At 38.8% G+C, this 17,411-nt stretch overlaps 1 protein-coding gene across 1 annotated transcript in view; it reads left to right on the top strand.

Annotated features, from left to right (window-relative positions):
- The window catches only part of bmp7b (bone morphogenetic protein 7b), a 76,880-nt gene extending 63,047 nt beyond the window's left edge, over positions 1 to 13,833 (top strand). Inside the window, exons 4-7 of the mRNA XM_057830150.1 lie at positions 2,080 to 2,283; positions 6,214 to 6,290; positions 6,378 to 6,488; positions 12,584 to 13,833. Coding sequence (XP_057686133.1) covers positions 2,080 to 2,283; positions 6,214 to 6,290; positions 6,378 to 6,488; positions 12,584 to 12,733 — 542 coding nt within the window. The 3' untranslated portion in view covers positions 12,734 to 13,833. The remainder of the gene's footprint in view (positions 1 to 2,079; positions 2,284 to 6,213; positions 6,291 to 6,377; positions 6,489 to 12,583) is intronic.
- Positions 13,834 to 17,411: the final 3,578 nt, after the last annotated feature.

The raw sequence follows: 17,411 nt of genomic DNA, 5'->3' as shown, positions 1-17,411 counted from the left end.
CACAGGGCCACACACGCGTGTGCCAACACACCCACACAAAGCACACAAACAAAAAAATCAAGGCCTTGATGTTCACTGCTTCTTCTTGATATGGTAAAGATGATGAGGGTAGAGAAGGGTCAATTCTGGCATCAAAGGTTTAGGTGGTGCTGATGTATCAGGCATGAAAGATAAAATTAACTGTTTTTTTAATTAATTTATGTATATTTATTAATTACAGAAAAGCATAATATTTGCATGTGACTAAAGAATACAACGTAATAAAAGTTAAGTTGAGGCACGTATTTCACTAAATTTCAGTAATTTTCACACTATAAGGCGCACCTGACTATAAGCCGCCACCCACCAAATGCGACACGAAAACGGCATTTATTCATAGATAAGCCGCACTGGACCATAAACCGCACCTGTCCTCACTGTACTATGGGATAGTCACACCAGAAGATATTAACCAATAACTCTTTATTTGACAGCAGCATCATACAACTGTCATAAGACCAAATGGACCACCATGAAGGTTTAACCATTTGGCTGCAAAGCTTTATTGCTTCAAGAAGCTTCATTTGGCCATCACTGCTCCCTTGGGGGAGACAGTCAACCTCTTCTGCCACCTGCTGTAAACACTGTTGTTGTCCAACATGCCTCCTAGCATGAATTGCAGCGCTACAGATGTAAATAAATCCAAAATTCATGTTCTGTGCTAATTATTCATTAGGTTACTGTCCCAGTTGTTTCATTAATTGCTAGTCATGGTATTTGATAACCCTTTATTTGACAGTGGCGCCACAAGACTGTTATTATACAATCATAACTATGACATGACACTGTCATGAGCATTAATGAATGCTTATAACAGATGTCATTTAGTGTTATCCGGCAAATTATCTCACTTTTGAATGGATGTAAAAGATCAAAACTGGACATAAATTGGATTTAGTAACATAATTTGCCGGATGACACTTAATGACATCCGTCATAAGCATTCAGTAATGCCCATGATAGTGTTATGTCATAAATATGACCGTCTTATGATAGTCTTATGACGCGATTGTCAAATAAAGTGTTACCAAATGCCATAACAAGGAATTAATAAAACAACTAAAACAGTAACTGAATAAATAATTAGCACAGAACATGAGTTTTGATTGTTATTTACATCTGTAGCGCTGCGATGCATACTTAGAGGCATGTGTTGCCTATTGACCCAAATAAATTAACAAATTAGCCGCACTGGACTTTTAGCCGCAGGATTCAAAATGAAGGAAAAAAGTACTGGCTTATAGTCCGAAAATTACGGTATGTGGAAAACAAACTCATTTTAATAGAGCTGCACATATAACTGAGATGTTTTTTTTTAAAATTTTATTTATTTATTTTAAATGAGTTCTAAAAATACCCAATTGCTCTATGGAACTTTTATATCAAATGTAAAACAAAACAAAAAATCCTCATGTAAATAATTTTAATTCTAACATATAAAATTCTCTCTTTGTCCTAATAAGAATTAAGGCCAATATTAAGGTGCTTCCAGGATGTTAGCTTGGCAGTAGCATCTTAGCCTTAACTCATTTACTACCATTCACAGTGATAGATATTCAATCCATTTGAACTGGGATGGCTGGCATTAAGTGATCATGTTTTACTGTCATTGATGACGCTACACGCCCAATTTAATTTTACAGGGGGGCTGGCAGGGATCATTCGATCAGCCCTCTCAGTCAAAATTGATTAGATGTCTTGTGCCGCACATAAAAAAAAAGCTAGCTTACCTCTTTCCAATACAAAAAAGGGACAGTTATGCTGTCTAATGATGATAGTTTGTTATTGACTGTTATAAGTTCAAAAATACACATCTGTTTTGTGGGAAGAGTGTATTTTCATTGTGAAAATATATTTCAACCTAGTATTGCATGGTTATACCCTTGTCTCAATGTCTAGAAATATAAATACAATGACATAACATAGGCATAACAATGCATTATTAACTACTACTTAATTACAATCACAAGACATAACTAATTTCCCCAAAACTAATTTCCAATTTGACACTTGCACTTCTTTCTTTGTCGCCCCCTATAGGAGACAGCATAAACCCACGCGCGGCAGGGTTGATCGGTCGGAGCGGGCCGCAGAATAAACAGCCATTCATGGTGGCCTTTTTCAAAGCCACTGAGGTGCACTTGCGAAGCATTCGTTCTGCACAAGGAGGTTCCAAGCAGCGTAACCCTAATCGTGCCAAAGGGGCAAAGAGCCAAGAAGCCTTGCGAATGGCCAACATTGCAGGTAATGAAGAAAATTCTTCAAGAGGAAGGAATAAACAAATACAGCAATTGTTATTATAAGTTACAAAAAAGCCTTTTGTGCCCATTGTACAATGTATACGAATCTCTTTGCCAGCAGCAGTCAATTTTTATTTTATCACATTTAAATCAGGCCTAAAGAGGAAACACAGTGACTGGTTAGTCCATTCAAAATGGCCCCCAATGGCGTACCGCAAGCAACACGTCACTTCCGCTCATTAATATTCTTGACATTAGCTACTGTTGCTAAGTAAGGACAACCCACCGTTCGTCCCTAATAGGAAATGAATGGAAATCGTGTACGAAGGAGATGTTTACAGAGCTAAAGCTACTAATTCTCTCCGAAAATGGTGTGCCTGCTGCCAAATTCATTGGCAAAGATGTGGAAGAACATAAAAATGTTCAGTTAAAGAGATGGCTTGAATGTCGAAGGCTGAAAAAGACGATAAAAACAAGCCGACCTAAGCATAGCCTTAGCTTTTTTATCGACACGACTGAAAATGACATTCTCCTGTTTCAACAAGCTATCCTTTACCTTCAGCCCTGTCTTTCTTATATATCCTCTGGTTGTCCTACGTCTCTGACTGTTCTTGGGGGTAATTTAGTTAGCTTTGAGTAGCGATCGCAAATGCTACTCAGTGACAGCCAACGAAAACTTAAAATTTTTTCATTGATAACAAATCTTAATTCTATAATTTATTTACACTTCCCCCTTACTTTAATATATATATATATATATATATATATATATATATATATATATATATATATATATATATATATATATATATATATATACGGTAACAGTGGCAGTCAGATACCATTGTAATTCTTTTCAGGTCATTCATTGTCAGACAGAAGCAGTACGGCACAACGTTACGCTAAAAAAAAAAGTTAAAATTATAAAAATGGCTTACCTTGTCCTCTGAAAGACCATGCCAACCCAACAAAATGTTTACTGCATATGAAGTGTGAATGGATTCACCGAGCTGGTGTTAAAAAGTCCGCGCAAGTTGATTCGGTCTTCACATTTTTTCCTCCTGAGTTTTTGGTTTCCGGAAACGTATGAAGAAAACATCCTTCATGTGAAGTAATGTCTAGAGCAGGGGTGGGCAAACCGGTCCTCGAGGGCCGCAGTGGGTCCTGGTCTTTGTTCCAACTGATTCAGCACACACAGTATAACCAATGAGGTTTCAGTGGAAACAAGGAGCACCTGACTGCAATCAACTGATTGCACTTGTAAGAAACCAGATTTGTTAAAGCCTGTCCTCATGATGGGTATGAACAAAAACCCGCACCCACTGCGGCCCTTTGTGGAATTAATTGTCCACCCCTGGTCTAGAGTCATGTCTACAAGTTCCAAAAAAGCAATGCTTGATCGGCATGTTCGTTTTTGAAAGATTACCGGCGAAAAGTAGCACTTTTTACGTTGGGTCTATGCCAGGGCGGGTCTATAATGTCCCACTTCGGCTTTACTTCCGCTTTACGATGCGACGTCACGGTCTAAAAATAACATGCGTGCGGTACGCCATTGAAGCTAGGCAAAATTAAATGGCAGAGGTGGGTAGTAACGCCTTAATTTACTCGGTTACAATGTATCACAAAAGTGATTTCTGCAGATATATATGTATATCTTTTCATGGGACAACACTGACAAAATGACACTTTGACACAATGAAGAGTAGTCTGTGTGCAGCTTATATAATAGAGTTAATTTATTTTCCCCTCAAAATAACTCCGAATATATCCATTAATATCTAAACCCCTGGCAACAAAAGTGAGTATACCCCTTAGATACTACGTACATCCCTAAATGTCCAAATTGAGTACTGCTTGTCATTTTCCCTCCAAAATGTCATGTCACTCGTTACAGGAGTGCTGTCAGCATTGCTGTGGAGATAGAAGAGGTGGGTGGGGGGTGTCAGCCTGTTAGTGCTCAGACCATATGCCGTAGTCCAGGGGTCTACTTCCGGTACCGGTCCGTGGCGCATTTGCGACCGGGCCGCAAAGAAAAAATAATTTAATAACGACCGCATTCTGGCCGAATTAACCCTGTGCCCCTGCTTAACACACCAATATCTCTGTCTACTCTAGATATAATAGTACGGGATAGATTACAATGTGGTCATAGAAGTCCATTGATTAGACTGCTAGCAGTACATCTTGTTTGCTTATATAATATATCTATGTGCGCTTGTCCTCAATAATAGCGTATTTCTAGGCCGCGGCGCAGCACATTTGTTCCCGGAAATAATTAGCCCCCACATGAGCGAAGATAACAGGAAAACAGACGTCTTTGGAAATATTTTTACGGCGAAAAGGGCACCTGACGAGCCTACAACCTCGAAGACCCCCGAACTGCGAAGGAGTGGATTCGTGACCCGTTTGTGAATAAACAGAGGGATCGCAAATGACGGTGACCTTATTAAACGTACATTTGAGACAACAACTCTACCGAGGTTCTGGATTAAAGTAATTCTGGAATATCCTGACATCGCGACAAGAGCGTTGACAACCTTGCTACAATTTCCAACATCGTATCTTTGAGAAGCGGGCTTCTTAATTCATGTTTAACGACAATGCGAAGTCGTTAATGGTGTGCGCGGTGTGCAGCTGCTCTGTGAAGCTTACATGGCAGGATGAATCTGAGGAGAACTTTTCTACAAGTCCTTCCTTGGTCAAACGTAAGTTAATATTCCTTTTTTCATGAAAGTTTGTCGTGTTTACTTTGGAATCGCTGCATTTGCGCATTTTGCGGCTATGTTTAATGTTACGCGCATGCGCAGAACCGCATCGTTGCAATTTTTGATGGGTTGTAAAATTTGTCAGAACACCGGTCCATGAAAAAAAAGACCCATATGACACCGGTCCGTGGTGCAAAAAAGGTTGGGGACCCCTGCCGTAGTCTACATCAAATTGGTGTGGATGGCCGTCACCCCAGGAGGAAGCTTCTTCTGAAGACGTACACAAGAAAGCCCGCCTGTCTCATCAGACCATAGGACATGGTTCCAGTAATCCATTTGCTTTGTTGACATGTCTTCAGTAAACTGTTTGCGGGCTTTCTTGTGTACCGTCTTCAGAAGAGGCATCCTCCTGGGGTGACAGCCATGCACACCAATTTGATGTAGAGTGCGGCGTATGGTCTGAGCACTAACACATACATTATGAGGCAACAACAAAATAGTAACGCACAGGCTCTAAGAAAACTAACTACTGACAACACTGCTTACAATCCATCTGCCAGGAAGCCTAACAATGTATGAATTTTTTAATCATTTAAATTGATCTAAACTTCTTACAAAATGACAATACCAATCATAATTATAAATAACAAACAATATTAAAATTTGAACCTGACAAAACATGCAGTCTATATTACATGACCTTTCATTGGAGGTGTGAGGTTTGTGTTTATGTGAACTGCTGAAACATTAGAACGTAATGCCAGAGCTTTAAGAATCCCTTGGCCATCTTTGTTTATTTACATAAGCATTACAAGAGCAGTTGGGCCCATGTTCCCTACGAGGAGGTAAAAGGCTTTTATGGCAGAGCACATCTGGGGTGTGCTGCAGGGCAACCGGAGCCACAAACATATAAGCCTATTTGGAAATCTTCCCCTTAAGTGAATGATGAGAACCAGTCGCTCGTGATCACTAGCAACTCGGATCCTTATTGGGCAGAAATGCAGCAAAATCAGTGGGGTTCACTAGAAGATGAGAGAGAGAGAGAGGGGTGACCTTTCAAAATGTAGCTATCGTTTGCTGAGCTGGGTGGCTTGTTAGCAAAGTCCTGCTGGATCTGGAGGTGATTTCCGATAGAGACTGTTGAAAGGCCTGTGTTTGGTTTTGGACTATGTCCATTTGGCCTAATTGTTGTTTGAGGATGACAAATGTCCCCCCCTCTTCTTGCTCAGAGAACAGCAGCACTGATCAGAAGCAGGCATGCAAGAAGCACGAGCTGTACGTCAGCTTCCGAGATCTCGGGTGGCAGGTATGAACGAACTCCTTACACAGAATGTCATGTCTCAGCCTCCCTTTTGTGTCTGCTTTGTAAATGAAACTCCTCTCCTATGCCCAGGACTGGATTATCGCCCCAGAAGGATACGCAGCATACTACTGTGAGGGCGAGTGTGCCTTCCCACTCAACACCTACATGAACGCCACTAATCACGCCATTGTGCAAACACTCGTAAGTAACTATGGTTTGCTAATCAGCTTTGACACAGGTGTCAAACTCTTAAGCCCGGGGCAACATATGATGTCATTTTTTTTGGTGGCATTAATGCTTAAAGTGCGTACAACAGGAGAAAAAAAGTCTTGAATAGCATTATTATGTGAATTAGAATCATATTTTGAGACGATTTGACTATATACAATAATTTAGCAAAGCGCAGATGACGAGAAATTAGTCTTTTAATCTGCCGGTTAGCCACGCCTACCATTATATGGCTCTAGCGTCCCCAACAGGTGGATGACAACAGCGGAGTCACGGTTTCATCTGACTTAGTATGCAGCCCATTGAGTGGGAATTATTCACAACGACGAAAACGCGACGAAGAGAGCCGCAAAATGTCATTGTTTCAGTCTCTCTACTCCAATATTTTGAGAGGATATTCTTTTTATCCAAGTATTTTCCCTAATAGCTAAATAAATGGCATGGTCATGACAAATAACAGTCTTGTGCTGAATGTAATATGAAATAATGAAAATGCATTTATTCAGGACGACATGGCAAAATTACTCCACAATGGTCAAAACTGTCAACTTCACCTTTACTGTCGCACATCCCGAACAATATTTTATGCCACCTAAGTCGGGCTTATGTCATTTCCCTTCCACAGCTTCGGAGAATGTAAACAAACCAAGAGGCGTGACAGCTAGCCGACATGCTAACCCGAACAGAGTGATGTTTCAAAGTCATCGAAGTGGAAAATCCCACATAACTAGCCCGGATCATTTCACATGATGACTGGGTTGTCGATTGTCTTTGCCGATCGGCAACCCGCCCGGCGGCGAACAAGTTAGAGCTCGTTGTTCCCCTGCTGAGGGCAGGGCGAATATGGCAAAATAATGCTTTACTACACGGCGAAGTCGTAAACAGCAAGCGACTCATAGGAGGGCAGCTGCAGTTGTTATGCAGCTAACATGACAATATGGCTACGTCCATACTATAGGTCTTAATGCACGAATCCGATTTTTTCGTGTTTTTCCGACTCGAGTGAGGCATTAACTTGACGGTCTGAACGTGACAAGTCGCATAGAACTGGACCATTTCAAATCCGATCTGGGTCACTTTCGTATCCAATCTGGGCCACATTTTTCCAGACTGTCGCAGCGGTCTGTACGGTCCAGTCTCTCAAATCGGAATTCAAGCAGCAATTACATCATCAAAAAGCGAGAGAGACGCTACGGTAGCGGTGCAGCTGTGCGTCATTAGCGCCTAGCTTGCCTTGAACACGGCTTTTTAGGAAGGGTCGGACTTGACAACAGTTATAAAGAAAATAAAAATGGGTTGAGGATAAGCCTGTGAATGATCGGTTTTCTGTCTGCTCCATATAAGCAATATTTCAACATTGCTTACACGGCCGAGAGTTGGGGCAAACTGCCAGTATATGCGTGTGACATGCATGGACAGTGCGTGCATGCTATCGATCCATATACTTTGAATATAAGCCTAAAATGGGATTATTTATGTCTGTTATTTGTGTCCACTTTTTAAAAAGCAAAATAGGACATCCCTGGAATGACGGATGACAGCCAGCATGTGTGGTCATTTGTTTTGATGCTTCTGCGCATGCGGGTCGTCTTGCTCAGCGCCTGTCGGACTGCGAATTAGTGCGCATGCGTAATACTTGAATGGTCTCAATGGACAAAGGCAGTCTGAACGGGCACGCCAAAAAAAACAGATATGACAAAAAATGGGATTTGTGCATTAAGACCTGTAGTATGAACCTAGCCTATGTGTATGAGGAGAGCTTTTTACATGCCCATCCATGATCAAAACTAAGTAGTCCTTTATTTGAATAAAGTTTTAGTGTTTACTTTGTAATCGCTTTATTCACGGCTATTTTTAACACAAAGTTGCAATTTCTGATCGGTTGAAAAATTTGACAGATCACCCGGCACATGAAGAGGGCAATAAGCCGAGTATAGCGTATAGCGGGGGAATGTGCGACAAGCCGCCGGTCGTCGGCCGAGGGGACAAGGAGCATGTCAGCCACAAAATGCAAGCCACCTCCATATTAAAATGATCCCAGTATTTGACGTAATACAAAACACGATGTTTACTCACTTCCTCGTAAGTCCCATGGTCCCACAGTAGTAGGGCTTGTTTTGGCCAATATCCACCGGTGAAACCCCAAAAAGGCTCACACACCTCTCCCTCCTACAGAAAGATTTTTCTGCAGCTGTTTGGCTGGCATGATGCGAAAAATAAACGAATTAATCCGCAAAATCGGCTGAATCCTTAGTCCTTCTCATACAACAGTACGGCTGTATAGTGAAGAGGACTCCTTCTCCCGTACACGTCACAGTGCCCTCTTCCTCAATGCAAGTCCGAAGCCGGAAGTCTGTCATTCTCGTAGAGCGGGATTCAAAAAATTGAATAAATATATCGATCGCTTCTTCACACATCCAAGTGGTCCATTTAATTCAGGAGCATAAAATACCGCGTGTGTTATGAAATAAACGTGCTTTTTCATGTCACAGGCACTTTAATGTTAATTTTTTTCTAGATAGATTTTCTGCTGTCGTCGATGAAATATTGAGGGCTACAGAAGTCAGAGAATATTCATCCCCCTCACCCCCACACTGCCCATAGTTAGCTGGGATAGGCTCCAGCACCCCCTCGAGTCCCGTGCGGATAAGCGGCAGAGAAGACGAATGAATGATTTTTTTTTTTTAAATAAATATAATACAAAAAGAACATGAACAAAAATGAAATATTTACCGTTTCCCACCTTTTTTGTCTTAATTCATAAATTGAAAATAAGTCAAAATAATTACACTACAAAGAGAATATCTACTTTGTTTTAATTTTAAAATTAGAATGAAACAAATTAAAAAATAAATAAAAATAGAACTACTATTTCCCCCAATTTTTCTAATTAAAAATTGTAAGTAGGTTAAAAATTCTAAAACTTAAAAATATAAAAGGGAATATTTGCTATCAAGTAAGCCTGAAAGATATATCGTTTAAACATCGCCATTGTGATGTGCACGTGCGCGATAGTCCCATCGCAAGCACATGCGATAGTTTTTTAAAATTTTTTAAATCCATATACGCCTTGCTTTCTACTCTGCGCACAGCCTCACACCCTCCCTCTCCCAGCCCTTTGTTCCTCTCAGTCACTGCGGCACTTGCTTATTAAAGTTAACGATGGCTTAGATCTGGCCAAAGAAGCCGGGCAGCAATCTGTCAATCATCGTTTAACTTGCTAAACAGTTTCTGCAAGGAAGCCGCGTTGGAATGAATGTGTGTGTGTGTGGAGAAGTTAGAGACATATAAATGCCAGAAGTGATCAGGAGGAGTTTGAAATTTCTACATGTCACTCCAACAGTCACAGCTAAGGTAAATAAACAGAAGCATTTAATAAAGCCAAGCATTTATCTACTACAGTACTTTATTCTTGTTAAAAAATGATTTGGTTGGATAGTTAACACCTAAGCCTATTTTGGCCAAATTTGCATGCATTTGATGTTGCCTTTATATTTCAAAGAAAAATTTGTTTACAATGGCCAAGTTGGGTCCCTTCTTTCAGGCCACCTTGAACTTCATGTCCAAACTTTTGTTTTCTTCACTGACCAATTATGATCCACATTTTGGACCCAAAAAGACAAAAAAAAAAAAAAAAAAATCTTTTTTCAAAATTTGTAATGTTGATTTCCCATTGACCACCAAACATGCTCAACCAAACGTTTTGAAGCTTGATAATATTTATTCAACTTCTTAGGATAAACATTCAATAGAAAAATATAAGATTGAATAGTTTTATGTTTGACAATTCAACACAAACAGCAGGTATGGTCATAGGCGTTTTTGGCCTTTACACATACTATGGTCAAAACAGGTTATATACAGTGCAAAACAGTGAGAAAAAAGAATTATATACATCATCTAACACAAAAAGGGTTTGGAGGATATCTCTTTGTGAAGTTAGGTGTTGTACCCATTACCTTATCAAAAGTACATATGTACATGCAATCAAGCTTCTCGAATACAGATCTACATAAAAATTGAAAAGATTATAGTGAAAAAAATATATATATAACATTGAAAGAAAGTATTTTAAAAAATATTGACAAGTAGTTCAGTTCAATTCAATTTTTTCAGGCATGCGACCCAATAAATTTTTGTTTTTTGTTTTTCTTCGCAGTCAATAAAGCTTCTTCCTGAACAGGTCACGGAGCTGCGTCACACACAACGTCTCACAGCCTACTCTTTCGCCATTTTCGCGCTGCTGTCACTTCTACTCGCCGAGACGCGACTCATCCAAAGAAAACAACGACAAATACGACTCATCTTCTTCCTTGAGTTAATGAAATAATGCATTAGCTTGCGCTAAATGTAGTTTTAGATTCATTCTGCACGTTTCAAAGTCGCTCGCTCAAACCAACCGGCCGTTGCTTGCTTCGCATGCCTCCCTTTCATTAGTCGGCGCCTCGCTCGGAAATGTATTAAAAAATGATCACATTCGGTTCCTCCTTCTTGACATCACAACAGCTCTTGGGATATGTCGTCTTTTGTGCTGCTTTCGGTTTTGAAAAAGGACAAGAAATGATGGAAATATGGAGATAGATACATGGTCCATGCAGCGTTTTAATGCATATTTATGAGTGCAATGAAACTATAAAACTCAAAGGACATTATCTCCCGTTTTTCTTGGTTGATTGACCTCAAATAAAAACTGGTGTGGACATCAACTTCCGCACTTTCAAATGAGAGCAACCAGCGGCACGTGGGTGACGTAATTACAGCGTGACAAAGCTTCTAAGACAATATGCGTAAACGCGTCGCTGCCGACCCGTTCGGTGTTAAATGGTTAAAACTGATCATAATTTTGACATATGAAGTGCTTAAAAAACATCTTACATATATTTTTTAAATCACTTTAGAGGAAAAAAGTGAGAAAAACATGTCTTTTATGTATCTCTTTCCAATGCTAAATCTGAATAAATACATTGAGCACAAAAAACACACACAAAAAAAAAAATTGGAGGGGTGCGCTACAACGCGGTTTTTCACTTATCGCGGCGGGTTCTGGTCCCCATTAACCGCGAAAAACGAGGGATCACTGTACACTGTGGTGATGTTGAGTCATCCAAAGTCTTTCCAAACAGCTATTCAAGCCATCAAGTGAAAATTTCTTTAATAAAATATATATATATATATTTTTTAATATCGCAATATAATATCGCAATATATCGCAAACCCCCCAAAAATCGCAACAATAGTTTTTTCCAATATCGTTCAGGCCTACTATCAAGAGTAGGGCTGTCAAAATTATCTCGTTAATGGGCGTTAATTAATTTTTTAAATTAATCACGTTAAAATATTTGACGCAATTAACGCACTCCCCCCGCTCAGACAGATTTAAATGACAGTACAGTGAACGGCTTGTTAATTGTGTTTTATGGAGTTTTGCCGCCCTCTGCTGGCGCTTGGGTGCGACTGATTTTATAGGCTTCAGCACCCATGAGCATTGTGTAAGTAATTATTGACATCAACAATGGCTACTAGTTTATTTTTTGATTGAAAATTTTACAAATTTTATTAAAACGAAAACATTAAGAGGGGTTTTAATATAAAATATCTATAACTTGTAATAACATTTTTCTTTTAAGAACTACAAGTCTTTCTATCCATGGATCGCTTTAACGGAATGTTAATAATGTTAATGCCATCTTGTTGATTTATTGTTATAATAAACAAATAGTCCTTATGTACTGTATTTTGAATATATATATCCATCTTGTGTCTTATCTTTCCATTCCAACAATAATTTACAGAAAAATATGGCATATTTTATAGATGGTTTGAATTGCGATTAATTGCGATTAATTACGATTAATTAATTTTTAAGCTGTAATTAACTCGATTAAAAGTTTTAATCGTTTGACAGCCCTAATCAAGAGACTCAAAAAAGATCGTTGTCGATTAATTCGATCATCAATTCGTTGTTTGGTTGTACACGGCTTGGCAGACTAAATGGCTGTCCGAAGAACACATCATATTAAATTCTTGCTTTCTCAAGGTGACCACTTTTTTCTTATTTCGTCACGCAGGTTCACTTCATCAACCCGGACACAGTTCCTAAGCCTTGTTGTGCGCCCACGCAGCTCCACGCCATCTCTGTGCTGTACTTTGACGACAGCTCCAATGTCATCCTCAAAAAGTACCGCAACATGGTTGTCAGAGCTTGTGGCTGTCACTAGAAGCTGTCACCTTTTCACATATGAGCACACACACACCAAGTCAAAAGTAATCAGACAGAATGCTGACAACTTTAGGCATAAGCATATGTGGTCCAAGACAATTCCTGTGAGTAAAAAGCTCTTGTTTCTTCTTCAGGGTTGTCTCCAAGTAAACACTGTGTTGTGTGGCTGAAATGGAATTTTAGATTACATACACATGTACACGCACACCCCTGCATACACACACATTTGTGCTTTCTACTGTGTATATAAGACATTTTAAGCCGTGTAATCATTCTCCATCAACAATCCTGTTTGTTTTCGGTTGTGTTAGTTCCTTCTTTTGCTATAGATGTTTATTTCTTATGAGAGAACCTGGATGCAAGTTAGAACTTAATGAACTCTATGAATGATATGTAAATAATGTTGTCAAACAAAGCAAAAATTGTATTTATTTCCTAAGGTGTCAATCAAGTTTGTGTGTTTTTGACTCTCACTGCTTTCCTTTCCTACACAAAGAATTTTGGGAGGAAAGTAAACATGAAACTGCATTGGGACTGACCGACCAGGGTGTATCCCACTTCTCGCCTGGATGCATAAGCATGAAATGACTATGACGTGAATATGTGCACACTTGTCATGGAAATGCAGTGCAGTGGAAGGTGCTATATGAACTTGAAAGATGTTTTCACAAAGTGTCTGAAGGAGGAATAGGAACGGCGTGAAGCGGGGATTTTTCAAGCAGCGTTTTGTGCTCCTGACATGTTCAGGTTCTCTGCTGTAATAAAGCTGTCATATTCAAGATGGTGTTTGTGCAACTCCTACAAAAATGGACGAAAAAAATATATTAATGTGCATTAATAACAGAATTATGTGTGTGTTTTGGGGGGAGCTAATTAGAATTAGAATGTGTATTACAGTTCGCTACAGCAGGCTTGTTTTTTTTCATATATTTGGGTAAGAGATGTGTCTTATTTTTCTGAAGGATATTTGTTTATTAAAAGTACAATTATATTAGTGGCTGAATTTTGCCGCGCTGTAGCCTAGAATGATTCCTCATACTAAGGATGCCTTATTTTGTGATGGACAAAATACCACAGACACCTCTGTACATAACATTTTCAATAAAATATTTCCAGACATTTTTTTTTTTTAAAAGACATATTTTGATCTTAAGAAAGATCATGGATTGGATAATTTTGGGTTGTGTATCTACAATGTAATTAGGGGTGTCAAACGATTAAAATTTTTAATCGAGTTAATTACAGCTTAAAAATTAAGTAATCGTAATTAATCACAATTAATCGCAATTCAAACCATCTATAAAATATGCCATATTTTTCTGTTAATTATTGTTGGAATGGAAAGATGAGACACAAGATGGATATATACATTCAACATACGGTACATAAGTACTGTATTTGTTTATTATAACAATAAATCAACAAGATGGCATTACCATTATTAATATTCTGTTAAAGCGATACATGGATAGAAAGACTTGTAGTTCTTAAAAGATAAATGTTAGTACAAGTAATAGAAATTTTATATTAAAACCCATCTTATGATTTCGTTGTAATAAAATTTGTAAAATTTTCAATCAAAAAAATAAACTAGTAGCCCGCCATTGTTGTTGCCAATAATTACTTACACAATGCTCATGGGTGCTGAAGCCTATAAAATCAGTCGCACCCAAGCGCCAGCAGAGGGCAAAACAACTCTGAAAAACGCAACAAGTACACATTTCACTGTGCTGTCATTTTAAGTCATTTTAATGTTTGAGCGGGGCATGTGCGTTAATTGCTTCAAATATTTTAACATGATTGAAAAATTAATTACCGCCCGTTAACGCGATAATTTTGACAGCCTTAAATGTAATATTATGGCGGATGTGTATAGGACAAGGTGACCCTAAGAAACGGGAACTTTTTAGCAATCCAATAAAACCAAGAATGATGGAAGAAAAATATATTCATAATAATTGAAAACTTTAAACATGCCATTTAAGAAACAATGATGGAATTTTCTTTCTTTCTTTTTTCCATGCATTCTGATGGCATTCTTGAAATCTGCTCTTGACCACTTTTGGGGAAAAAAAAAAAAACAACAGAATTTTTGAAGTACATATTGGCAGACATGAGCAAGTCATAGCCTCGCGAGACACTGACCCTGAGCAAGTAAAAACTCTGTCATTTTAGTAACCATGGTGAATTCAGGAAGAAAAAAAAATCCCACTATCCCAGCTAAGATGTTGCAGCAGTCAATGAGGAACCTAAAAAACAGATTCCAAGAATTCATTTGGAAAGGGGGCGCTGCCAGGGATTTTGGGCCTCATTAAACGATATCACTTTGGGTACCACCACCAGTGCCGGGACACAAACACATTTAGAGTATGAACTGCGTAATTTCCTGCATTTTGGTGAATCTTTACAAGCTGATTTGTGCATTTTCTGCATTAATTTAAGATGAAAATATATTTATGTAAACATACAGCGTATAGAGCAATAATGAATAGACTGATATCATCTATAGTAAATGTACTGAAGGCCATCTTTTACAATCTATTTCTATTAGAAATATTCTCAAATCAAATACCGTAATGAATGACATAAGATAAATGTTTCATTTGAACTTAACTATACTACAGTATACATTACAGTATACAGTATACAACTGTTTTGGTATGAAGAGATTGCTAAGAGATTGCCTGCTGTACTGATTAAATGTAAGCTAAAAGTGGAGCAAACACTAGCTAGCAAACAATTACAGTATTTCATTATGGAGTAGGCTTAGCCTCATCTGGAAACTCGCGATCTCCACTATAGGCTACAGCTTTGAAGTGTGGTCCCTTGTTAACAGACTAAATTCAATTGATGACAAACTAAAATTCAATAAATTCTTGACAAACTGGATTAAAGCCGATTTTAAAAAAGAACATTTCCACACCAACTTTCAACATCTGTAGGATACGAAAAAATGCCGTCAATATTTGGAATTCATGTTTTTGAATAGGTACATGTTGCTCATTGAGGCCGGTAAAATCACGTATTTTTTACGGAGTGAGCTGGGACCTCGCTTCGGAGCTAAGATAACAGGTTCATTTTAGCACCTCACTGACACAAAACACCAACCTTCCTTTGTGATGTACTTTGTCACATCCTGTTGGCCTTTTCTACCCATCTCCTGTTTTGCTTTCCTCTTTTGAAAACCCGATTTTTGTTTTGAAAACATTTCTGCACTACTGCGCACTCATTGACTTGTGTAAATGCACACCGCTGCTCCCGGTCTGATCGAAGGAAGGTCGGGCCAAACCATTTAATGAAATTCCGGGGTGGGGGGGTTAGCTGACAATACATATGCTCTCTGGGCATTTACTTTTTGCCAAATAGAAAACAAGAAAACGGAACCCTTTGTTTTATTCCTATTAAAATTATAATGATTAGGTAATCTTTTGCAAATTTAAATATTAATGTTCTAATTTTCTTTGTGGGCCCCCATCAGGACATGTGCCCTTAGAATCAGTATCACTTTTCACCCCTATACGGCGCCCCTGGGTACCTCAACATATCATCGCTTCAGCACACGATCTTTTGGACATCCGAAGTAAAATTTGAGTCGCCATTTGTTTCTACATCCGACGACATGCTCGAAATACGACAAGTTATGATAGCGCTGCAGTTTCTTTGTTTTCCCGCAAGACGCACGGCGGATTTTGTAGTGAGAAAAATCAACATGGGTTCCAAGAATGTTAGTGCAGGTGGTGAAAAAAGGAAAAAGGTGACGCTTACCATTGAAAAGAAGATGGAAATGACGGAAAAATATGAGCGTGGTGTGCTCGTCAGTGAACTGGCTCGACAATATGGCCGTAGAATGTCTCGACAGTTCTCCTCCGACATACGTTTGCCAGTCTTTATTAGTTAAGGTGACAATTAATTTGATTGTAACATCGCCCAAAAAAATCGCCAACTTTTTTAATCATTTATTTCAGAACTTGTGTAACACAAGTGTCTGCCGCAGCTGAACAGGAAAAGTGAAAGTAAAAAGTCCTCTCTCACTCTGTCACGTCAGCCACGCGGTGCGCTCAGGTACATACGCAAAACACATTCGCCATATTAAAACCCGATTTGTCACATTATTACACAATATTATTATCACCTCTATTATTATATTACTATTCCTATTTTCATTCATAATTTATTTGTTTTGCTCTGTGTAATTGCTATTTGCAATAGTACCAGCAATATTTATTAAGGATTTAGTGTAGGTTTTCATGCTGTGGAACGAATGAACAGAATTATAATGTATTCTTATGAGAAAATCCTGCTCGACATGCGACCATTTCAACTTACAGATAAGGCATACCTGTTAAGTAGTACGGTTTTGGCGTAATTTGTACAAGTGAGCACCGATTTTTAAATGTGAACACCGTACGTTTAAAATCTGTACATTTTTCGTGAATTATCATTTTCTTCTCTGTTCGGATTTTGTCACGATTTTGCCAACGAGACAATGCACCGAATTATTGTGCGTTACTACGTTGGTTGAATGACACGAGAAAAGTCAGAGACATGGAGAGAAGAGCGGGAGTGGGAAGGAGGGGAGAGTGTCGTGACGCTGTTGCAAACGCGATGCTAGGTTAGGTAGCTCCAATATTTCCTGACTGTAGCTGACAGCCTACAATCTACGCCCACTTGATGCT

This window comes from Corythoichthys intestinalis, chromosome 2 (genome assembly GCF_030265065.1).
Source record: "Corythoichthys intestinalis isolate RoL2023-P3 chromosome 2, ASM3026506v1, whole genome shotgun sequence".
NCBI lineage: Eukaryota > Metazoa > Chordata > Actinopteri > Syngnathiformes > Syngnathidae > Corythoichthys > Corythoichthys intestinalis.
Note: the sequence above shows the minus strand (reverse complement) of the source record. Positions and strands in the feature narration are given on the sequence as shown.